Source organism: Siniperca chuatsi, linkage group LG6 (assembly GCF_020085105.1).
Source record: "Siniperca chuatsi isolate FFG_IHB_CAS linkage group LG6, ASM2008510v1, whole genome shotgun sequence".
Lineage (NCBI taxonomy): Eukaryota > Metazoa > Chordata > Actinopteri > Centrarchiformes > Sinipercidae > Siniperca > Siniperca chuatsi.
This window is the reverse complement of record NC_058047.1, coordinates 16,409,905-16,435,927: the sequence shown is the minus strand read 5'-3', so window position 1 is coordinate 16,435,927 and position 26,023 is coordinate 16,409,905. Positions and strand designations below refer to the sequence as shown.

The 26,023-nt window shown below is 41.4% G+C and overlaps 1 protein-coding gene across 10 annotated transcripts in view; it reads left to right on the top strand.

The window, feature by feature from the left end:
- LOC122877810 (unconventional myosin-IXb) overlaps positions 1–26,023 on the top strand; it is a 57,789-nt gene that overhangs the window by 4,081 nt on the left and 27,685 nt on the right. For all 10 annotated transcript variants that reach the window (XR_006378354.1, XM_044199901.1, XM_044199902.1 and 7 more), the window contains exons 2-4: positions 17,436–17,656; positions 17,828–18,047; positions 18,499–19,008. Coding sequence is in view for 9 of the 10 variants with exons in the window: in XM_044199901.1 (XP_044055836.1) it covers positions 17,499–17,656; positions 17,828–18,047; positions 18,499–19,008 (888 nt within the window). In the remaining variant the exon portion in view is untranslated. The remainder of the gene's footprint in view (positions 1–17,435; positions 17,657–17,827; positions 18,048–18,498; positions 19,009–26,023) is intronic.

The window sequence follows — 26,023 nt, the reverse complement described above, 5'->3', positions numbered from 1 at the left end:
TCGGATAGACCAGCTAACTCAGCTATCTTGAGGCCTGTGCAACACACTTCTTATCAATGGTATATTCTTTAGGTGGTGGACAAACTTTAATTGATCTGACAGATTATTATTTCAGGTAGCCCAATCATTTTTTTTGTGTTTGGACTAAAGGAGAAAGCAAGCATAGCGGAAAAGAACATAAATGGCATGACTAAACATTGGGCAATATGTTTTTTTGTTATACTATATTTATATATTTTTTTATTTGGTCCTGTAAATGTTGAGAAATGAGTGTTGACTAAGTGCCAATTTGTTTGCTACATGAGGTATACTGAAGGGCTGATTGGCAAGGGCTTGACAAGAAAGTCAGACATGTAGAGGCTTGTGTGCTCATCAGGAAAATGTCTGTATCACTCTGTTACTTACACTGCTGCCCAAGAACACAAAGATAGGCTGGGTTAGGTTTCATTCTGCCTTTTGTAAACCTGTGGGCTGGTTCAGCTGCTAGTATCATAACTTCAGGAGAGCAGAATCTAAGATCTTATATCACTCAGCCGTTAAAAGAGCTCCATCTCCATATCTACTCATCTCAGACGTTGACAGTTGATTTGAATATGCTGCCATTGGTAAAAACTGGATGATTCCCATCACTGTTACCTGTTCACTCAGTAAAGCAAGCTGGGTAGGTGTATGAAGACAAAGGAGAAGGAATGGAAAGGAGGAGGTCAGAAAGGAGAAATGGGACACCATGTATGCATATGTGCGTACTTTTGTGTACATACAGTGTGTCAGCGCTTATTGCAATAATGTGACAGGAATGCTCCAGGGTCTGCTTTTCTGTGGTGAAAGAAAAAATAGCCTTGCGTTCTGCAGAAAGCTGCTAACCGAGCTTTGCAGTGTGGATTTGCAGTGACCTGTATTTTGTAGACTGGACCAGATTGAGAGGGTAAGCAAAAGAAAGTTAGTGAGTGAGCAAGGCCGTTTGTGTGAGTAGACAAGGCGAGGTAAAGGGAGGGAGAGTGGTGAGGTTTTAAAGTCATCAATTCCTCAAACTCCTTGGTAACTTGGCTCTTTCAATGTGGCAAGCTGAATTTATGGGCTTTATAAATAGACCCAGCTGTAATGATAGGGTATAAGTGAGGAAAAGGCAGACCGACTGTTTAGGGATGGCCTACTTACAGTGCATTTGTTTGTTGTGCCTTAGTCTTCACTCAGCCATCATTGCAGGGTCCAAACACATCAAGTCAAGATGATTGGGATCAAAGCTTGATTATGATTATACCAAATCTGCTTGTTTAGATTCTGATTATAGGCACAGTTATAAGCCAAGCAAAATTTTTAACCAAAATATACAACTCAAGAATTTTCCACAGTGAAGTGAAAAGTGGTCTATCAACATCATGGAAGACATCTTTTAACCACTTTCAGGCAGCTTGAGTACACTGACTTCATATGGCATTTAGATTTAAAATCTATTTGTGACATCTTTATTTTTACCATTTTGGGGGGAGGGTAGTAACCCTCCAGAGTGTTTACATTACATGGCTTTTATCACATTCTGATTTATGGATGTAGAGATACCAACAATAACCCAGTTATACCAGTTGTGCTACATGCAGCTCAGCAGCCCAGATTTTCAAAAAGATTTCAGCTTTTTGACTCTTTAGCTGTTTGTTTGGTTTTTTTTTGTACTTTTTTGACATGAGGTGGTATGAGTTACTCTCTGTTAGTGATTTTGATGAGTGGGCTTTAGCTCCGGCAGAGACTCCTGTGGTTGGAGATCTCCCAGTGAGAGCCTGCTACTTGTCAGCCAAAACTGAGCAGTGGCCACACAGGGCCACCAAACAAAAACATGTCAGCTACAAAAACACACAAAATAGTTTAACTGTCCACAGTACATTATGACATCTTTTGCATGAGTCCACCATTTGTTTCTCAACAAACTACTTTGTTTGTTGAAGTGTCGCATGTTCCATGCATCAATATCACTACTGGTTATTAACGCATGCAACATCCATCCATCCATCCATCCATCCATCTTCTTCCGCTTATCCGGGGCCGGGTCGCGGGGGCAGCAGTCTAAGCAGGGACTCCCAGACTTCCTTCGCCCCAGACACTTCCTCCAGCTCCTCCGGGGGGATCCCGAGGCGTTCCCAGGCCAGCCGAGAGACATAGTCCCTCCAGCGTGTCCTGGGTCTTCCCGGGCCGCCTCCCGGTGGGACATGCCCAGAACACCTCCCGAGGGAGGCGTCCAGGAGGCATCCGGATCAGATGCCCTAGCCACCTCAGCTGGCTCCTCTCGACGTGGAGGAGCAGCGGCTCTACTCGAGCTCCCCGTGTGACTGAGCTCCTCACCCTATCTCTAAGGGAGCGCCCAGCCACTCGGCGGAGGAAGCCCATTTCGGCCGCTTGTATCCGCGATCTTGTCCTTTCGGTCACTACCCAAAGCTCATGACCATAGGTGAGGGCAGGAGCGTAGATTGACCGGTAAATCGAGAGCTTTGTCTTTCGACTCAGCTCCTTCTTTACCACAACGGTCCGATACAGCGCCCGCATCACTGCAGACGCTGCACCGATCCGCCTGTCAATCTCACGCTCCATCCGTCCCTCACTCGTGAACAAGACCCGAGATACTTAAACTCCTCCACTTGGGGCAAGGACTCCCCACCCACGCGAAGAGAGCAAACCACCTTTTTCCGGTCAAGAACCATGGCCTCAGATTTGGAAGAGCTGATTCTCATCCCAGCTGCTTCACACTCGGCTGCAAACCGTCCCAGTGCATGCTGCAGGTCCTGGTTTGAAGAAGCCATCAGAACGACATCATCTGCGAACAGCAGAGATGAGATCCTGTGGTTCCCAAACCGGACACCCTCCGCCCCTGACTGCGCCTAGAAATTCTGTCCATATAAATTATGAACAGAACCGGTGACAAAGGGCAGCCCTGGCGGAGTCCAACATGCACCGGGAACAGGTCTGACTTACTGCCGGCAATGCGAACACAGCTCCTGCTCCGGTTATACAGGGACCGGACAGCCCTTAGCAAAGGGCCCCGGACCCCATACTCCCAGAGCACTCCCCACAAAGCGCCCCGGGGCACACGGTCGAATGCCTTCTCCAGATCCACAAAGCACATGTGGACTGGTTGGGCAAACTCCCATGAACCCTCGAGCACCCGATGGAGAGTATAGAGCTGGTCCAGTGTTCCACGACCGGGACGAAAACCACTCTGCTCCTCCTGAATCCGAGGTTCGACTATCGGACGAATGCAACATTTTGCACAAAATATAAAATCCAATCTGTGCTTGTTTCTCAGATTTCAAGTTTCATATACTGAGTTGAAGCCTTTGTCACTCGCTCCCTGCCCCCTCAGCTGCAGTGGTCACCCTCAGGAAGGAGACTGATGTGTGTGCGTGTGTGTGTGTGGGGATACAGATTGACTGACTAGTTGATTGCTGTGGTGAGTGCTGTAACCTCCCCCTCCATCCTCTCTGCGGTCACTGATCCTGTCCCTTGGCTCTGGATTATGGGCAGAGCCAGGGCACACCCTGAGGCTCTATTTGCTGTTACTCTGCACTATAGTCCAGCTCTGAGGGTGACTGTCAAAATTGGATCATTAGGCGTAGCTAATGAGGGCCAGGGATAATAATCTATAATTATTATTTACCTAAATGTTTATCATAATGACATTTCCGTCAGTTGTAGGAAACATACAGAAACTAGCCATAACTACCAAGGAAATAGACAGTAACTAGCCATAAGAGCACTTTGCGCTCCATTTTTTTAAGGCTAAATTGGACTTAAAACTAGGGTAAGTAATGTATTTCAGAAGCACTTTTGTTATATTTGGTGAAATTCTCTTTACATCCCGACAGCAATCAATAAATCAAATGCTTTGGGGGGGGGTGGCTGTCGCAGGCCTGTAATAAGCACATCCTACCTACCTGCCAAATGTGTTTTGGGGGAGTGGCTTTGGAGGGAGGCCTGAAGGGAGGGGGTGGGATTTTTTCAGTTGGATACTTTCAAAATCTAGCTGTCTCTTGCTAGTTTCTCCAGCATTACCTACCTTAGCTTTAATTGTAATATTTTATCTAAAACACTGCCTCCAACAAGCACATTCAAAACAACCATCATCTATCTCATCTTACACAATTGCCATGAGTAACTGACTGTGAATTCCTGAATTTGTATAAGTAGTTTGGGTTGTTTTAGTGCCAAAATCCTCTTTTAAAGGTGTGCGTATATTGGCGCAAATTGGGTTGGTTACATCTTGATTTAAGAGTCTAAGGAAATAGACTCCAACGTCATTCCTTACTCACTCCTTTTGAAATGAATTTAGGAAAAAATGAATAATCTCAGCCAGGCAAGGCGGTAGAGGTGACAAACTATTCCCACTATATGTGCCAGGGCAGAAGCAAGCCAGTATGTTACAGAGGACAATGGAGGAGGTGGCACAGTGCTGGACTAGTGCATGCAAGGTCCACATAGCACCACTTGAAGCACATTTGTCATTGTAGTTAGTTCTAGGTGTGTTTCCAAGTTTCAAACTTGAGAGTAATAATAGTAATAACTTTTTAATCTTGCGTTCACAAAACAGAATGAGTATGGTGTTTATTCCACTTTATTCGCATATTGCCTTGCTTACGGTTTGATCAGGTCATTTGTGTATGTAAACAGAGCCTAGAAATGATTAGATACTATATGACGAGGCTTGATCTTCAAAACACGACATAATGTATGTGAACTACATTTTTGTTTGGCACGTTGACATTGTGATATGTGTTAGCGTTTTGAATTACATTTCGAGTCTTAACATGTAAGGCATGTATTTTGGTGCAATTTTTAAGCACTTTGTGTTCAGCATTAGGGTTGAACTCTGTCCCAGTCTCCTAAGTACAGCTCAGCCTTACCACTGGATGCCTTAAGGGCTATGGAGAGTGACAAGAGAAGTGAAAGAGAAAAAGCAAAGCACAGAAGAGTACAGACAAGGGAGGCACAGATGGGGAAAGAGATGGAAAGAAAGACACACGCTGAGGGTAGAAGGAGAGAGAGATGGAGCAGGAACAGTAGACCTTGGCTATGTACTCTACATTGGCTGGGCTCTGCTCTGTTCTGTTTATTTTTGCTCTGTTTTTACTGTGCAGTCTGACTCTAGTCACTGATGAATGACTCCATATGTAAGTTACATTTCATCTGACAGAAATCATTCAGATATCTGGCCCAGGTGGGAGAGGGGGAGTGTTGAGAGATGTGATCTGTACAGATGAAAAAAGAAAGGGGCAGTAGAAGGAAATGTAGCTTTTGAAAAATAGCTTTAGTGGTGTTGTCTTTTTACTCTAAATTAGGGTTTTTTATGGCATATAACCTTACACAGCATCAGTTTTGTTCTTTCCTGGTGTTACTGTCCAGTCCACTTCTTTTAAAACAATGTAGATGGGTAGATTTAGAAGAACATCTCTCTAGGCCTAGATGTTAGAATGACATTATCCTTTCTAAGATGCTTATCATCCACACGTTGGTGTGTGAATCTGCCAGGCCACCCAAACATCATCAGGACACACCACAGGGAAGATGTTTTCAATAGATTATACTAGCTGCACCACATATAATCTATTGAATGTTAGAATATCTGAGATTATGCTTTTTTCCCCTATGTTGCTCCCCTTCATTACACATCCTTCATTACAAGCTCTCTTTTTTTTAGCCCTCCTCCTGCTTTTTGTCCCACTTTTAAGTTCAAACTGCAGTCAAGTCAGGTATAAAATGTAAAATGAGTACTATGACTAACATTGTGGTGTTTTCCAGTTGGTAGGGCATGATTTTGGCACTGCTTTGAGCCACCCGCACTAAAACATGGTGCCATAGCAGAGAGAGCAGAGGCTTTAGTTTGTGTTAGCCAGGTTAAATCTCAGTTTCTTCCTGCTACCTGTGATGTATGCTTACAAACGGAAGCGATTTTGAGATCTACATTTTGGCATTTTACCTCGCTGTCTGATCTTTTTCTCCCCTAAGGAATAAAGAAAAGTGTCTGTGTGTGTGTGGCATGTGTAACCGGGGGCGGGGGTAAGGGATTTTAAATAAGTATGAACTTGGTGCAGTGCAGTGACTATTCTGGTGCTACAATGGAGTCATGTGTTTGGGAAGTGTTTTTAGAGCAGGGTAGCCCACATGAGTGAGCGTGTACAATAATCCCCTCTGTCTGCCTCCTTTCCTTTGCTTCCTTTTCTTCTCTTCCTGATTTCTGCTTGCAGCTGTCCCACATCTCCAGACGACATGCTGTATATTTGTGTATGTTTCCGCATATGGTTCATCACACTGGACGGGAAGGAAGTGTTTCCGTAACTGGAGACCATCCTGAGCAGCCGCTGTTTACACGATATCAAATGCACCTGAATCAAAAAAAGACACAAATATTAGCCTTTATTTAGAGTGGTCTTCTTGATGCTTCATGCTGAAACATCTTTCTTTATACTGATTGCATGTACAGGGGGTGGACACAATAACATTAACATCTGCACAGTAGCCACTGCCCCAAAGAAAATTCAACTATCGCATCATTTGCATGACCCTACTTTTGTCTTTTGTTTTTATTTCCACAAACAAAATGGTAGAGTAAAATCTGAAGTATTTTACCAATCACTGCTCATTTACCTATAAAAATCATTGTTATGAGCTCAGGCAAATAAAATAAAAACACTTGGCCCCATAAAAACAACTTCCTTGCAAATGTCAGTTCTCCCCCATTTAAATATCACCAGATCCTTTCTAATTGTAAAAACCAGTCCATCTCAACTAGTAACTAAAACTACATTTTGTTAACAGGGTTGTTGGAAGTTGTAAAAAGTTTAACCTTACAACAGGCTTAATTGAGGTAGGGCCGCAAATAACGATTTTCATTAATCATTGATTAATCTTTCATTATTGATTGTTCAAAAAAATAATCGATCAATCATTTGGTCTATAAAAAGTCATGAAATTGTGAAAAATTCCCATTACAGTCTCCCAAAGCCCAAGTTGATATATTCAGATTGATTATTTGTCTGATCAACACAGATATTTAGTTTACTATCACAGAACGCTAAAGGATATCAGCAAATATTGCCTTTTGAGAAAGTGGAACCAGTGAAGTTTTAGTTTTTTTTTTTTCTTAAAAAACGACAAACGATGGATTAATCGATTATCAAAATTGTGGCTGATTAATTTTCTGACTATCAACTAATTGATTAATTGACAAATAATTTCAGCTCTAAATTTGGGGCAAAAAGTTCCCTAATATCATTCAACTTTCTATATGCACAGACTACTTTTTGCTGGCTATTACACGTGAAGATTATATTATTGCCACCAACATAACCAATGGAGTTAAACCAGCACATTCTGGTCAAACATTGAAGATTTTTACAAATATAGAATTTATTGCGGGATTACATTATATCGTACTGGTGTGTAAATTATTTTGGCCACCCCCTGAATGTCTGTAATACAAAGGAAGAACACACCAGTGCCCTACATGTCATCACTGTACTGTATTTGTCCACCACTGCTCCAAACTAGTCAACATGACTGAGATGACTGATCCGGAAAACTCTCTGGATTCTCCTGTCACCACCAACCAGTTTGGAATCCCAAAACAGCCAATCAGACTCAGCAGAGCCTTCTGGGTTGCATTAAGTCAGACATGCTATGGCCTCACTGGTCTGGTGTATTTCATGTGGACACTTATGCTTTGGATCTAGAGTTTCAGCTCATCACACTGATTGAAAACATACATTTCTCTACACCATCGTGGTTGCTATGCATCGTCTCAACCCAGTATTAACCTCTGGATGAAAGACCCTTTGGACTTGAGTCTGTGCAAAGCAGACATTTAAGGCTGGGATATTATTTGGGGAGGATTTGCATGTATATTTGCATGTGAGCTTCGCTGTGCTCTTTTGTAGCACTTTGCAGCACGTTTTGAGTGGTTTGATTAAATACAAAGCACTTCTAATATTTTATGTTTCATTCAAATCTGTCAGATTTTTTCTACTCTGCTCACTGTGGCTTGCCCTCAGGTCTGATTGACTGGATGACAGAATAGTAAAGGGGCATTATGTGTAAACCAAAAACACCAGGACATGGGTTTTTATGGTAAGCATAGTTCCCTCAACACTGAGCTTCTCCTCCACTCTCCTCTACTCAGTGTGGCTTGGCATCTGGACTGAGTTAAAGTAGCAGTGCCAAATGTTAGGCGAGGGGAGCAGAAGGGGGTGACCAGCGGGGGTTCGAAGGGGAGGAATTCGAGGGTAGCATTGGGGAGATTCTGTGAAAGACAGTGGTATGACAGGAGAGATGGGGGGGGGAAGGGGCACAGTTAAGGAAGCAGTTGAAAACACAGCGGTACAGCTGAGGCAGACAAGTGGCGGGGCACAGGGGAGTAGTGTAAGGCTGTACACTACAGGCCTCTTGGATTATTGACCTGCTGTGGAATGTACTTAAAGTAGGAGTTCATAAAGCTGTAGCTAAAACTAATGTTGGATTGCCTCAAGCAACAGCAGAACAGGCTGACACGTGGAGGCCTTGGAGGAGTAATACAGCCATGATATCAGGTTGTTTTAAAGTAGGTGAGTGTGGAGCCAGCCCCAGCTGTTGATGTTTACCCCTCTCACTTGACTTGTAATGATCTGTGTTTGATACAGGGTCATACCTACCTCCAAGGGATGTCAAATGAACAGCAGCCTGCTTCAGTTTGTCAATACATAACTCACACAGACACATATTGGGTGTGGCAGATCAATGGATTGCACTCAGATGACTGTGTTATAATTGATTAGCATTGTCCATCACAGTTATGGTAAGTTATTGTGACAGACAGCTGGCTAGCTTGAGTTTAGTTATGGTTTGGCAACAACAAGCAGTCATTGTGATGGGGGAGATATCAAATGGTGTTGTTTATCACTGCCGCTGTGCAGTTTAGCTTAAATGTATCATGCATGAAGTCTTTCTCCATGCTCCATACTCCTTTTCTATCAGCTTAGTTGAGGCAGAGAAGAGGATTTTGACCATGAGCTTGGGCTCCATATTGAATGAGTAGGGTAAAATCAACAAGTCAAAGACTGGATCCCTGCGGCTCCTCTCTCTTTTATCCTCTTCTTTAGACGGTGGCAGCAGATGCTCCTCAGCTCTGGTTTTATTGTTCATGGCTGGCCAGCCTGGGAGCTGACGTAAAGACAGGGGGGAGGAGATGAGCTTTTACTGCCCTTTTTTTTCCTTTTCCTTAACTCTCTCTTCATAGTTCTCTTTCTATCTGTCTGTCTTATTGAGCCCAGTTGGTGTCTGCTGGATGAGTTAATTCCCTGATTAAGGTTTTGGTCCCTTTTTAAACAAAAGGCTGCATCTTTGAATAGGCCGCATGGCTCTAGTGGGAGGGCTCTGATTCATTCACAGCCATTTTGGGTGCATCTGCACTTCCTATAGAGCCTCAACTGTGAGGCTGATTTAGCACCACTCAGCAGCAACAGGAGCGTCCTAAGTGCATTTATGAATCTCTAAGAGAACACACACACACACACACACACACACACACACACACACACACAAGCCAAAAGCCACGGGGAACACACACAAACAGACACACACAGAGAGTGAATCTGTACTTCCCTTGCTTCTGTCTCTCATTGTGCCCAGAGGACAATGCAGCCTGCTTTGGCAAAGAGCCAGCCCTCTCATCTCCATTAGGTCATGCAGAGAGAGTTGTTGTGGTGATGGATACTTCAGTGGCCCCAGCTCCACTTTCCCTGGGGAGAGGAAAGGAGCTTGGTCTACAGCATTGTAGCCAGGCACACAGATGAACCCTGGAAGGGATGTAGTTGGACCTTGGGATTTTGAAATGTTTGAAATTCAGTGTAAAACACAATGATTACATTTAACTTGAGCACAGATGTTCAATTGGTTAACCTCCTCAACCCCATCATTACAAGCACATGTTGTTGGAACAAGCACAGTTTAAACCCACAGAGCTTTATTTAAATTCTAGTCAAGGACTCCAGATTTCCAAGATATCAGAATTATAAAAACATTGGTGGATGGATTTGAACAGTTCAGTAATTAAAAAGAAATAGCTTCAACAACGCCTTGGAACAAGTTATATAGGACACAGTATAACTGTGATATTGTCCAGAAGTGTGGAAAAAAAGGTATCTTACGCTGAAACTAGTTGAGAAGGCGTAATATTGATAACATTAGTCATTTTCCTGCCTGTCCAGAATCTTGATTGCTTCATGAAGCAGGCAGGCATGTAGTTTGAATGTGTGATCCTTGTTACTACATCGTCACAATCACTTGTCTCCCAGTTACACCAAAATTGCTCATCCTTTATGAGTCAGATCCAGAAATGTCTCCTTTACAACACTCATGATGAGGAATGTAGCCTTGCATTTACTCAATAGGGCTGGGTCCTTCAGAACAAAGTTGAAGGGATTCCTGTTGTCTTTTTTTTTTTCTTTTGGTCATGGTAATATTTTCAATTATATTAAAAGTGCTGTTGATGTTAAAATAGCGCTTAGAAGGACTCTACATACCTCCACAAACTGTCCATTGAAACCTTATGGAGTCAGTGTTTGTTTCATGAAGCCCTGAATGACCCCTCTTTATCCCTTTTTTCCATCAGTATGTTGTTTGTGTTAAACTATGATTTCTAACGCACACAATTGTTTTTTAATACAGGGAGCCTCCTGGCTCTATTAGCACACTTTATTCTTGAAACATTTGTCTGACATGTTGTTTTATTGAAAATATTTGTATTAATAGTTTTGGGATTTGATTGATCTGTGAATGATTTCTCATGCATGAAAATTTTACCTGCGTGTCTATGGCTCAGGTGGTTGACATTAATCACAGAGGTTGGCGGTTCAACTGCCAGCTCCCCTTGTCTACAGTGTCTTGTCCTTGAGCAAGTCACTCTAGTAGTATATAGGACTGAACCTTAAGATTTTCATTATCGATTAATCTGATGATTATTTTCTCAAATAATCGATGAATCGATTGCCTGGTCTATAAAATTTCAGAAAACAGTGAAAAATGCCCGTCACAATTTCCTAAAGCCCAATGTTCCATCTGCTAACATTTCAAAACCCAAACATATACAGTCCACAATTACATTAAACAAAGAAAAGCAGCACATCCTCCCATTTGAGAATAGGAAATGTTACACATTTTTGCTTGAAAAAAGGACTCTAATGATTAATTGATTAACAAAATAGTTGCAGATACATTTTCTGTTGATTCAATTTATCGATTAATTGTTTCATCTAGTAGTAGATAATTTATCGCAAGTCATCTATTACCTGTCCTTTGTCTGCCAGATAGTTTTACAATTAGGTAAATATTGTGCAGATAATGTAGACGAATGTTTACATCATTATCATTATCTAATCATTTAAGGTTAAGGTTAGTATTTTTTAATCAATTTTCAAACCAAATAGAATAATTACATGTCGAGATCTAAAGATGGTGTAAATTAATGTTTATGGAAGCATTCAAATTTCTAGTTAGCTTTACAGTTTTTGAAAAGATCATAGTGATTGACTACCTAAGTTCAAATAACAGCCCTCTGGGTCCCCTAACTGCTGTCATTGTCATGTCATGACTAGTTACGTCCATGATAGCTCCTTGCAGCCCTGACTCATGAGATTTATAGGACGTCCTCCTGTGACTCTGAAGAGGAATGCTGGGAGTCACCATATCTTTGGTCCACACACACTGCTGACACCATAACTTACTTCCTTTTCGTTCACCTCCTCGCGTACATGTGAGGCATGCAGCCAGGGAGAGACAGGAGGAGTGAGAAAGAGAGTTAACAGAGAAATACTGTCTATTCCAGCTCATCAACCTCTGTGTCATCACTTCCTGCCAGATCACAGAGTCAGCTGGTGGTGTCTCAGCACTGACAGCCTACTCTGTTTATACAGTCTATATACCGTATATGAGTGTGTGTCTCAGGAGGTCCATTAGGAAGAAAATGTACTGTCTGTAGCACAGACTAAGAGCATAACACTTAAGGCTTTCACACATCTCATAAGTGAAATCACAAACACTACAACAACTGGCCATATAAAGGCAAAATATTTCTTTTCTCTCTCCAATAATTGGCACTCCAGACCTAATACCGCTCCTCCCCTTCCTTCTTCTTTGGGTGGAGCTTTTTCACAGTTTCTTTGAAGGTGGGTAAAGGAGACACTAGGAGTTGGGAGAAAGTGAAGACCTGGTTGGCTTATTTCACTGCTGCCAGTGACTGTCAAACATCTCCCGCTCTTACTGCCAATTCCAGCTTCAGCTGTAATGAAGTTAGAAGAGTGCTTGTTTTGTGCAGCAATTTTTTTTTCTCTTTCCAGTTTAGCAGAGGGGTATTTACTGTTCTTCATTCTTCCAATGTGCATGCATGCAACACACTTTTATTCAGTGATTTTGTACACTCTTTCTCTTTTAAAATTATACTTGTCAGAATTATAGCATATAAAATGGGCCATAACTTTCAGTGTTTACAGCATGTCTCAATGAAATATTGACCCCCAGATGACTGTCTCTAATGGTTCCCGTGTGACAAATCCAGACATGAAAATGTGTGGTCTAAGAAAATTCAATCTAAGAGGAGCTCAATCTTAAAATTTAATAATGAAAAAACCCCAACTGTGAATCTTATTTTTCAATAAGTGATGTTACTGGCTGTTAAATTGATTATACTCAGCTTAGTTTCTGTTGTGTTGATAAATCAGTTGAGTTACATTTCTGTGTGTAGGCCAATCTTTATTTATCTTACTGATGAATGGAATTAATTTACTGCAAGCCTATTGTCCTTGACTGGATAATAAGGGTTTAGGTAGGATGAGGTTAATGAGTCCACTGGGGATGAGTAGTACCGCCTTTAAAAAGAATGTCTGGTTTAAGGAGCTTGTTAGTTGTTAATGCCTCTTCCTGTCCACTGTAAGCACCTCAAGAGCCCCTCGCTACCCTTAGCTGTAGTCTTGAGCTCTAGTGTCTTCCCATCAACCCTCAGTAAGCAGCTAAAGTGCCAGGCTAAGCCTACGCAAAGCAGACAACCCCGGGTCTTATCTGTGGAATGCTGGCCATCCTTGCAGAGGATCTCCTCCACAGGGAGGAAGCTGTATTATCTCAAAGCCTCCATCTCCTTTGATTGTCCCCAGGGACCCCTCTCTTTTCTGTCTCACTTTTAGATGTTTACCTTTCTCCCTCTCTGTCGCCTTCTGCCTTCCACTTTTTGTTAGTTCAGTTTTCTCCCTGTCACTACCTTTTTTTCTCCAAGCATTTTTTCTCTCTGCACAAACTGAGATTAAATGATTTATGTCTTACACACATACACTATAACTTTATGTTTGCTCTTTTGAAACTAGCTGAGAGAGCAGCTCAGGAGTTAAAGTGATAGATTTAAACCAGACAGGGGCCATGATGGAGGATAATAATGATTCTGTCTTTTGTGGTCTCTGTAGTTTTGCATGCCTTGGCATTTTACAGGCTTGCATGTTTTTGGGACTGTGGTCAGCTTGCCTGGCAAAGGCACAAGCTCATGAGTCTCATGTTGCTCTATTTTCCTCTAATTCTCTACTGTGACCTAAATGATTCCAGAGTTGGCTTTGATATCTTTGTTGTTGCAGTTTTGTATTTAATCCATTATAGTATGTAGTGATCTTTGTCCTTTTGCATCTGTTAAACTACATATTCCTATTATTGCTTTTTATTAATATGTACAAACAGAAATGTAAACAGATAGATAGATAATGCTCATGCATCATAGAGGCAAAAAGAAAAGGGATCGGAAACAGGCTTGAACAAAGGATCAATAAAAGCAACTCCAGATATACTGGGTAGATATACTCAACCAGTTACTAGCAGCACCATGTGGTTTGGTTTGGTATCTCTTGTTGGTGAAAGGTGGGGTATGCGATTTTAATCCAATGCACGTCTTTTTGTTAAATTCAGTGAATATCTCCTCACAGTCCGCTAGCTGTCCGTTCTGCGTGTGCGCTGAAAAAAAATCCAGTGTTTGTACACAGGCCTGTTAATTCCTTCTAAAGTTGAAGACTGTTGGGTGAGATTGTTTGTGATTATTCTTTTATCGAGAAAAGTACACATGGTTAAACATTAGAGGAAGAGAGAAAACATTATCTTTGCCATCATTACGCAACTAGATATTTTTTGCACAAGATTGAAATGAGCCATTCTCTTATCTGAGCTAAATGGTTAATTTGTAAAATGGCTACTTAGTAGATTTTCTGTGTGTATTATTCATGATAACTCCATAGAACACATGAGCACAAATGGTTATATCAGTCATTGGAAAGTTTCAGTGAAAACAATCCTTAAAATGGAGAAATGGAAAACTTGATTTCATAATGCATGCAAACATCTGGGAGACCCTCTTTTTTCCCCCAGCCTGCTTTATTTGGGCATATCTCAGACTACAGCATTTTTTATTTTTCAGATTGAGAAAATAAACTGTCTCTGCTTGAATGATAAAAGTGAGAAACTGTAGGACTCAGTGCTTACAGGACTCGACCCGGGATCAGGTTACCAAAGCAGTGCAGTCTGCCTGCCATACAGTGATTTAAACCAGGTTCCTGTTTCCTTAAGGGGGACTTAAAGTTTACACAGCATGCATTACTGATGCAAAGTCACACTGCATGATCCATCATTAGACATAACTTCACCCAGCTGCTGTCTCACTATGCTGCATTCATTTTTGTTACAGACAACCTTAACCTGGATCATATTCCTTTGGCTGTGGCCCAGCTGGATGTTACACTGAATCAGTCCTGAAATACCTCAGCACTACTTTAAAGAGTTGCCTTTAAATAAATTGGTAATGTTGGCCAGGCTTTCTGTTCAACGGTGATGATTTAAAGCTGTCATCATGTCTGTCTGGCAAAGTAACCACAGCAACTGACACTGACAGTAATTTGGGTGTGGGGTGAAGTGAACTTGCAAGTGTACGAAGAAATATGATTGTACAATGATTTGAGTGCTAATTACAGAGAAGCTTTAGCCCTACATGATTTTGTACTGACGCTAACTACTGTACAGTAGTTTGTGGTGTGGAAAACTGCTACTCATACATGTGTACAACTGTTACCTTTCTTGTGTGCGCAGGTTGCAGATAGCCTTGTGTCTATGGAAAAGCTTGGTATTTTATAGTTTAGTTTTCTTTGAAACAAGAACCCAAGACCATTTAGCACAAGTATGCCCTGCCCCCTTAGTTTATTGTGGTTCAGTTCATAAAAGACCCAGATACACCTTCAAGGCTGCTTCACCTCAGTCAGGAAATTAGTGATATCCGTTATAAGGACTGAACAAACCTCTACTTTGTTCTGAATTAATGGTCTGCTCAGGGCTCTGTGATGTTGCAAGACCTTTGGTGTTGGGACCTTGCCAGGCAGAAAAAAATTGAGTTATCCATGGAGTTAGAGTTGAGTTGTTGTGGTGAAAAGTTGCTAAACACTTTATCCTACCACCAAGTTCTACAGCATACATCACTGTAGGTGTCTTCTCTGTGAGAGTGAATGATGTGCAGTCATTACACCATTTGTGGTCTACCTCAAATGTTTTCTGTTTTTGTGTCTTGGTTGCGATCAGTGAGCGGAAAGGTTCAATTTCTGTGCAGCATCTGCAGCTGCAACTGACGGTAAAGTTTCAGGGGCAAAGCTATTAACATGTGATGTGATGTGATAACAATACACTGCAGTGTTATTTAATTTGAGTCATTGCCACCATTGATGCACATGTCTGAGCCCTGTACCCATGCTCATATGCTTTCTAGAGCAATAGAAATATTCTTTTTATTTTGTTGAAATGGAAGTACAGTTCAATTTTGTTTTACAATAATTACAATTACAGCTTATTCAAAAACAACTCCACAACTGCATTTTCTGCATTTCTGGAGAGTAGGTTTGAGTTGAGAAAACATCAACGCATCACAACATCACTGCACATCCTCAGGGAAGCGGCTCACTGTTTACATTGCTTTGCTAGTCTGCCAAAGTGAGAGAAATTTACTACACTTGCTAACCTACTCTGATGACTGAAGTGTATTATTAGATGCGAGAAAAAACACAAACTGGAAACTAGTTACATTCACTGTATTTAGCCATTAGCTTTCTCTCCGTCAAATATCATAGAATGAAAATATCTTGAAGTTTGCCTTAATCTAAGTTTGTCACATATTGTGTAGCTACTTTTTCTTAATATTTTAGTTTCAAATTTTGAAGTCACTTTTCTTGAAGATTGAAATGTTGAGGTATCACTTATAACATTTTGTGGGAAAGACAATGCCTGTTCTGACTTCTATGTCAATCTCCTCAACTAACATATTGGTATATACTGTAAGTAGTCTTTGCAGTGCCATTGATTGTTTATGAATTAATAATATTTGGCAGATCAACACAAGCCTATTTTGTGTAATCAGTCAGCCCGTTCTGTAACCAAAGTGGGCCTGTGGGCAGACATCCCACATCCCATTGACTGATTGGGACTAACCTGTATCCTTCTACATAAAAAAAGAATAGGCAGTTTGAGCATGTAGAGTTGTTTACTGGTGACAGTCATGTGATTATGGCCTAGCATAGTAAAATGTTTTAGTGTAGCAGTTAACATGTATTTTAGCAATTACACACACTGCTACTGTCTACAGGATTTCCTACCTTGTAAGTGATTCATTTTTTACCTGATTTCTCTTCTGATATTTCTGAAACATTGCAGTGGTGATTGGTAAACTTTTGGTATAAGGGAATAGCATTTTGCTTGGGGTACTTTGCTCACTGTAGTCTACAGAGTTCTAACATCTTTTTATTATAAACCACTGATTACAAAGAAAGAGGTCTAGGCAAGTAAATAACTTCATAGGACACAGGCCTCATAAATTATCTGTTGGTAATTTATAAAGCCTGTATCCTATCAAACTGTTACATTTACTTGCATGTGCCTCTTTTCTAGGCTAATCTAAGACACACCTCTGTAGCAGAGTTGCATTATGTCCAGAATGTAAAATTCAGAGGGTCAAATGATGATACCAATGATGAGCTTCCCATGTGGTTTGAGGCTTTGTTGGAAAATCAACTGTTCTGTTTGCATTTTAAAATGCTCGCTCAGAGCTGCAATGACATGTTGTTTAGGCTTTTAGAAAGGTGCAATGCTTTATATTGGAAAGCACTCACTATCTGGGCTATCTTACTCTGTTTCTACTGGCATTACACTAGTGCTAAGTGTTTATTGGAATAGGATACCCAATTGTTGGCGTGGGAGTCAATCCTCTCTCTTTCATCCCAAATGTTGTAACTCCAGAGGTTTCTGCTGTGGCCACGGAAAGCCTCCTTTCATTGCGGTCCAGTGTCAATATGGAAAATGATCAGGCACCATTATCAGTGATGTATAAAGGTGAAAATAATTGTCACTGATCAATCAATCATTTTCAGGTGCTGCGTGGTGAGAGTTAAGCAGTGGGTGCGGCATGCTAAGGCCACTCCCCCTGGCCCAGGATGAGTGTCAGAGATGGCGCTGCCACCATGGCAACGAATGCAGGTGGAGGAGGAGGGGGAGGTGGGCCAGCTAGCCCTAATGATCATGATGGCCGCTCATACATGCTCCAGATCTACCCACGGTTAGCTGCCCAGTCCACCACCTGCTGCAACCTTAGGTGAGTGTGCCACAGCATTACGGCTAGAAAATGTGTAAGCAACAGTTTATGTTTAACTATGATGTTGTTAGTTGTTAACTGAAGTAGTTAGTCTTTTTGTATTTAATAAGTAGAGCAACTACCATAACCCAGCATTGATCAAACTACTAATTACTTTGATCTACTAATCAGAGTGCAGAAGGATGCAACAGCAGCCTCAGTGATCTCGGACGCTGCCACGGCACTGGGGCTGGACCCTGGCCGCAAGTATGTGCTGGCAGAGGTGAAGGAATGTGGTGGGGAAGAGTGGGTGCTAGAGGCCGGAGACCTGCCAGCACAGAGGTTTCTGCTGTGGCCTCGGAAAGCCCAGGAGCAACACCCTCAGAGCCTTGGCTTTTACTTCTTATTACAGGTAGAGTTGACAGCACACAGTTCACTTTGCACTCCGACTCAATGGATTTGGACTGCTGACTAAAGTCCTCCCACTGTCTGACTATTGCATTGTGCTTCCTTCCGCTCTCTCTTCCTCTTTATTGCCATTTTCAGTGAGAAACAAAAACAAGTAGTCAACCTAGATAACAAATTACACACAAATGATGGAAAAATCTAACAAAATTAGGGTAAATTAGCCACATGCAAAATGTTTCCCAATATCTTTTCACCCCTCTCAGCACAATATGTAACAGGAGCAACTGTGAGCTCAATGCCATTTGGGCTTGCCCTTACAATTTTCACCGGTTTTAAGAAATTCAAACAACCCAGAATATTTTTAAGAAAGATCTTAGAAAGACAGTGCGTCCGTTTCAGCAGTAGTAAACGGTGAAGCTAATTTAAGTTTTTTTCTTTTCATTCCCCTGATCCAGGAGAGGAACCGTGATGGTTCTATCCATTATGTCCACCTCCCACCTGTGTCTAAGGAGCAGGAGGCACAGCGGCTAGCCGCCAGGGGCTTCCTCCCCCCTCCACAGGACAACTTTGCAGACCTCTGCAACCTCCCCATCCTCAATGAGGACAGCATATTAAACAACCTGCGCACACGCTTTTACAAGAAAAAGATCTACACCTATGCAGGCAGCATCCTCATCGCCATCAACCCCTTCAAGTTCCTGCCCATCTACAACCCTAAGTACGTCAAGATGTATGAGAACCACCAGCTGGGCAAACTGGAGCCTCATATTTTTGCTATCGCAGATGTGGCCTACTATGCTATGCTCAGGAAGAGGGTCAACCAGTGCATTGTCATCTCTGGGGAAAGTGGCTCAGGCAAGACCCAGAGTACCAACTTCCTGATCCACTGTCTGACTGCGCTCAGCCAGAAGGGCTATGCCAGTGGGGTGGAGAGGACCATACTGGGAGCTGGACCGGTCCTGGAGGTAAGATGTTAACATGTGTGACAGCAGGATTGGATAGTTTTTTTTGCCTGTGTCTACTCCACCAGTCACTTTAGCTGACTAACAGCTCAAGTTGAGTTTTTTTCCTTTAAAAAATTAGGTAACTAGTAAACTATTGTAACTCACTGTCACTCCTAAACAAAGCTTAGTGACCTGCTCTGGTTGGGGAAGCGGGTTAATGCTTGTGAAGAGATGAGAGATGGGATAAAGTCTGTGGTATAAAAGCCAGTGTCTGTCTTGAAAGAATAAAACATACTGTAGATTGTGTTACTGAAACAGGTGAGTCTGTTAGTGCCCCATTCGCTCTGAGCTTCTCGTCTGTCTGTCTCATCAGTCACATGGAAATAATTTCTTATCACAAATTATCTGCTCTAGAAATTCACACATTTAATTTCTGCACTAGCTTCAGTCAGGTTTGAAATACATTGCTGTTTTGATTAATTCATATCCAACAATGACGGTGCTTCCTCAAAAGTGACTCATTATATTGCTATGGCATGCAAAAGCGCGATGCAAAATACACTATTATATTTTCTGATTATTTTATGGGACAATAATTATCTCTAGTTCAGTTATGAATGATAAAACATCCCATGAAAGTATCAGATACCATACACTGAGCAAATGTATTTTCAGGCTGCCTCGCTATTGGACTTTGGTGCGTGGGCTGAGCTAATGGGGCATATGGAAGTCTGTGTGCAGTGTAAAAGACTTTAACATAAAGACTTTGGTCTGCCCAGAAAGAAGAAATGAAAAAGAGGATGGGAAGTTACATTATTAACCCTTCATGTGGCCCTTTGCCTTTGAAAATGCTGTGGGAATCTAGACAAGATAGGGCTGTTTGTTGGTTTTCTATCTCTACTTACTTTTGAGCAAACACTGATGTTTCTGATTATGTTTGAAATGCAAGTCCTAATCTTGGTCTCTTTTTGGTAAGTGATTGTGTAACATCATGGGTTCTGTTGTTGACTATAAGAATATGATTGTTGACTAACAGCTAGTATTTCTATGTTGCCGTTTCGGTCAGGTGACTGTGAGCATCTTCCTGCTTTCTGCTCTCTGAGAACTCAGATGCTTGTACTGAATTGCTCTCTGCAACAGGACAGAATGAACCAACACTACAGCCAAACTGATACAGAAAGCTTTATGTTACTGATTTTGATAGCTAGGGTGAGAATATCTATCATAAAATCATGCAAACTCAGTAAATGATTTTACATCATACTATTTCTTATCACTTCAGTGTTGAATATTTGTGTAAGGCTAGCTGGTTGATAATAATGGTGCATAGTGTACAGGCGTGACTCTGGACAGACTGACCAACAGTCTGTTCAACTGAGTCATATGGGCACAGGCACAGGGTCTGATTAACTAGAGTGAGTAACTGCCTCACTTATACACGGCAAAAGGCGATGCTAGTCAGACGAAACACACCAGCAGAATACACATCTTTCCTCACTCATGCATTCAAACATACATTCAAAATGCATATTTTCAGATCGTTAGTGAACCAAATCAAGACATACTTATTTACAGAATTATTTTATTTATTTATTTGCCCTGTCCTGTCAGCAGTTTTAACGTGTGTTCTTTCAGTCAACTATAAAAAGTAAGAGCGAATAACTTTGTATGCATTTAGGCATTTAGAAACCGATACTATATGGGGTGTCACCAGTGAATGAAGGCTTCTGTCTGTAAGGCCGCTCAGGGCATCTTTTATGCTGCAGACCGTTAAATAGCAAGGGCTCAAGGGCAGACTACAGTACTCTGTGTTTGGTGACAAAAGAGGCACATACAAACACATGCAGACAAGTAGACATCTGTGAGCTTTTACATTGTTTAACAAAAATGGTTGCATCATTAAAGGTATGTTATTACACAGTATTGTTTTTGCTTAAGTTTAATCCCTGAGCTACGTGGCAAAGAACAGTGTTGACTTCATTTTGTTTATTTTTCATCCCTGTAATGAGAAACGGGGTCTCCTCCACTTTCACATATGGAAGAATTTACCTCTGGTCAGACCTCAAGCAGGGTTATTATTGTGAAGTCATTTTCAGTATCCACATCACTCCCACTCTCATGCTGTCATATAAGCAATGGTTCATTGTGACTGTTGTCTCACATTGTGCTCTGCAGTATAGGCCTCCATCACTGGAAGTGTAACTCCACTTATAATGTATATTTTCAACACTTTGGACTATTAGACTGCCCTGTTGTTCTAGTTCTGCTGAATTAACCATAATGTTGTGTGTGTGTGTGTGTGTGTGTGTGTGTGGTGTACTGAGTGGCATGAAAGTGTGTGACCCCAGGTCATATTATGGTTAAGAGTGCTTCCTGTCAGCGATGTAATCTGGATGTATGTTTGTGATTCGAGATATATGGAAGCACTAGAGATGAAAAAAGATAAAATGAGGTTCTTTCTGAGGCTGCAGAGTAAATATCAGACTGGGAAGGCCCCTATCTCTGCTCAATCACCTGAATACCATGTAGACAAAAAGCAGAAATCCCAGTAGTTGAGTTTCAGTTTAATCGCCCTTCTTGGTGTGGGGAACTAATTACTCTCAGTCAGGATCTGGAAGTAAATCTCCTACATATTTTTCTGTTTTATTTCACAGTAGTGTGGCTAAAAATAGACCAGAAATAGCCAGAAAAGCTGTATCTGGAATGTGGTTTATTCAAAGTACAAAACTCTGCGGAAAGTGAAAACCCCCTGATCTGTGAAAGTAATTTCATTGAAACACACAATACCGTGGAATAGAACAAAATTAAACATAGAGAATTGGCCACAAGCTATTGGCTTGAGCCTTAATAACAATAATACAGGGTGAGCACAGTAACTTGCAGTCACAGTGTATCCATCCATCATCTGTCAGTTCTCTGTCGTCTGACTCAGTACTGCAGCCTTCACTCACAGAGCTACTGCTGCTTTCAGATGCATTTGAACAAGTGCTGCGTTGGTCCCTTGATGTGTGTCAGTCTGTCAGAGACTTTGGTTTCGGACGGCTGATTGGGGGGCAGAGATTTTCCCCTCCATCAGCAGAGTTCTGGTCCCTTTGGCAGACACACTGCCACTCTGCTGTTCACTCCCAGAATATACTGTGTGTGTGTGTGCGTGTGTGTGTTAGCCCAGTTCAGAGCTGTGGTTGCAGGGGCAGACAGGGAGACGGGTTCGGTCTTTGCTGGCCTGGTCAGTGGAGGTTGGTTTCCGTCTGCTATTGAACAGCTGTACATTTCCCTCTGGCAGATTTATTGCATCTAAATTTGCATTTTACCCAGAAAAGTTAAAGCATAAGTGGACACAGTTGCTTTTAACGTACTTACTATTACTATCACTATTACGCACTTACAAGAGACCCTCCTAGTTAGTTTATGTGAAGAGATTCTGTTTTGACAACACCCGCCAGCTTTCGCAGCGCGCTGATAAGGTGGCTGAAATGAAACAAAAGTCGCTTTACAGAGGAAGCAATAACTCCTTTAAAATTATGTTCCCTGCAGTTTCTCTCCACACAAATAGTCAACCTCCTTCCTGACAAGTTACAGTCAAGGAATTATATATGGAGTGTAGAATGCTATTTTTAGATACGTTTACCAAAATGGAGGAATTTTTACTTTGACAAAAGGATTTTATTTGGTTCTTTTTTTTTTTGTCCCTGAAGCTGATCAGATTACAGTGGTGGAAAGTGTGTGTGTGTGTGTGTCTTTGTGTGTATCCTCAAGCTATAGGGGAGGTCTCCAGGCCCGGGTCATACATTTTGAGGAGATGAGATCATCTTTGCGGTGCTGGACTCTGGCTGTGTGCTGTGTTGCTGGCAGATTGAATGGCCCCGACCTGAAACCATGTGGGAAAGCCGCTGTCTTACTTTAGTTTATAGTACCACTTCTTTCTATTCTATATTCTATACTATTCTTTGAATTTCCTTCCTTTGTCTTAAAAATAATGCAGGTAAAGGATTGTCCTTAATACATTCTGCCATTTGAACAAATAAGGCTGCAGAACAGCTTACCAGCTCTAAATGAATATTTCGCTACTGAACTGGTTCAACTGGTTGATCCTCTGTTACATGGTTCTTTTGGAGTCTCTGTTTTCTTTTGCGAGGCTTTGAAGCCTATTTATTCTTAATGTCAACAGGGCCCTCCTGTGTTGCAGAGAGTTGGCTGACACATGGCAGGCAATATATTGGAGTTATGTGTTAAATGTAGGGAAGTACGGATTTTAAGTTTTTCTTGTCCCAGTGTATTTATCAGAAGACTGTTAAACTAATATTTCCTTTATTTAAAAAAAAATACTAGATTAAATAATCCACACAGAGCTCCATCCTTTCTCTTAAAAATATAATTTGGCAAGTTGACAACTCTGTAATGGCTGAGGTTAAGAAAATCTTACCTAATAATGGGGTTACAGGCCTGAATAGGTTTAACAATGCCACTCCAGTCCTTGCAGCATTCTGAATAGTAAGCCTGTTCATTTCATCAGTATTCATTTATCATCAGTCAAATAGTTTGTTTGGCATAAAAGCTGGATTCAAACTTTCAGGGTTCTCAAAAGATAAAAATGGCCTTGCAATGATATCATTTTCTAACGTGAAAGCTGTTCAGATCAGAAGTCTTCTGATAACACCAGGGTTTCTTGAACTAAACTAAACTTTAAAAGCTTTTGATGTAAAATATGATGTAAGTCGTAACCTTTTTATTCTCCCGTCCAGTCAGTGATGTTACTGATTTAGTTGGTGAGGAGAAAATCATCTCCAGACCAGTCGGTGAGATAATATATAGCCTTTTAACTAAAGCCTAACCTCCTAGTTGTTAAGTAAGTCCCCTGTAAGTCCCCAGCCTCCTCCATGCCTCCCTGTCTCGCAACTTCAGACAGGAAGTTCCTATCATCCGGAACCCTTAACAGGAAGCAGCTACGACACGGGAAGTAACTGCAGTAGTTCTCTCTGCCATTAGCTCAGGGCCTTGAGGGGTGTGGATATACCAAAGTATTGTATTGTTGTTCAGGAAGTGCAGAGGAGTAGCTGGCCATTCTGTCTGCTGATCCATTGTTTATCTCTTAGTTATGGGTTGCACCTCTTTATTCCTCAGCTATATTTGGTCAAGCTGGGTGGCATTGTGTATGAGTCTGGGAAAAGCTGGCATTACTGAGTTTAAGTCACTGTGTCATGCACACGTGTCATTTATTTCACACACACACACACACACACACACACACACACACACACATATATAGTATACAAAGGCCTTACTGTAATCATACCATTACACCAGAATCATATTGAAGAGTAGAATATGCTGTTCCTTACAGGCCAAACACAGCTTACATGTAGCAACATGCTGCAGGCCACTTCAGGGTCTATTCATGGTACTCTGACCACACCACAAGCTAAGGTTTGATGTGGTACCCATCTAGTCTTGGGTGGAGCTGCTTGAAATTGCTCCGATCTGGTAAAACACCAGACCACAAGAGGAGCAAAACTGGTGCTTGAAAACTTTATTCTAACTATTCCAACCTCTTATATCTTCATTACTTGACCCTCTATTATGTACGCATACAGATGGTAGAGCAAATCATTTAGACGTTTCATGAAAACACTGAAATATGACAGTACAGGGGAGAGTTATATGGGGCAGCTAAACTAGGTTCTGGATGGTGGGAGGTGACATTGTAAACAGGTGTTTTGACAGCATTGCTCACACACATTGTACTGTACATCATGACCTTGGCACTATGTATGTTACCCCATGACTCAGTCACATATATTTCTCAGCAACAATATGTTTTACCAGTTATCTGTTAGCGGTTTGCATCTTCAAAGTTATTTTCAAGAACATCTCTCCCTGGGGCCAAACCAACATTTAAATCCAGACTTGGACAGTAGACTTAGCATACAGCGAAGAAGAGTACAGCGGGGCCACGTTTGTAGTGCTTTAGCTGAAAAGCTGGGCACAGTGTGTGGAAATACTGGATTTAAATGTTGTTTTTGCCCCAAGCAAAGATGTTCTCATCCCAGGCAGACAGCAAACACCTGTGAGATCATGAAAATACCTGAAGATGCAAATCACTGCTGGATAACAGGTCAAAAAGTTATGTTTGTATTTCCCTCCCCAAGGTTTGCGCTGAGAAGTCTATGTGACCAAGTAGCGGAGTAACATGCAGTAACATGTGATGTTCAGACTAAACATGCCTTAAAGGTGACGATTGCTGAAAATTTTCCACTAGATTAATAAATAATAAAGAAAAAGCTGTGTGCTGTGGTTTCCTACTGGGCTCAACATGGATTGTGATCTGTACTGTACAGAAAGACTCCCTCATAATCTTGTTGGTTTGTTCTGTTAGTATTTGCTTTTGTGTATGTATCATTATTTTTAGATGTTGTCCCTGGGTTCAGATCATTTCCCTCTGTGTTATGTTATGTCTCATGTTTCTTGTGTAATTGTGATGAAAAGATACTTCAGAGTTAGCCTTTTCATGAGGTGTTTACATTATTCTTTTGATCCCCTGTACAGTTGAGCAAAGCATAGCATTTACCTTAAAGTTAGTGCATGGAAGTGTCTGATCTGCTTTCCAGCCTTTGCTAATAATAGCGATCATCAATTACAATCAACCACTGCATACTGAAGCATTAGTTTTTTTTCTCCCAACCACCACTAGTACCACCACTTTATTTCCACTATGCTGTCATCCAACACCAGTTAGTTTGTTTTCCGCAGTAGTTGATTTACTGCTGTGATAACTGGCCCAGTACTTTTCATACAAACTATTGTGTCAGAATTCATGGCTTTATCATCATTTACTGTCTTCAAATCGTTTAGGACTGCAGCTATCAAATTTGTTGATTATGAAATAGTGAATTACAATTTCTCAGAGCCCATAGTGATGTCGTCATGCTTGTTGCTTGTCCAACCAACAGTCCAAAACCCAAAGATGTTTAATTCAACATGATATAGAACAGCGTAAAGCCGCAAATCCCACATGAGGAAATATTTGGCATTTTGCCTC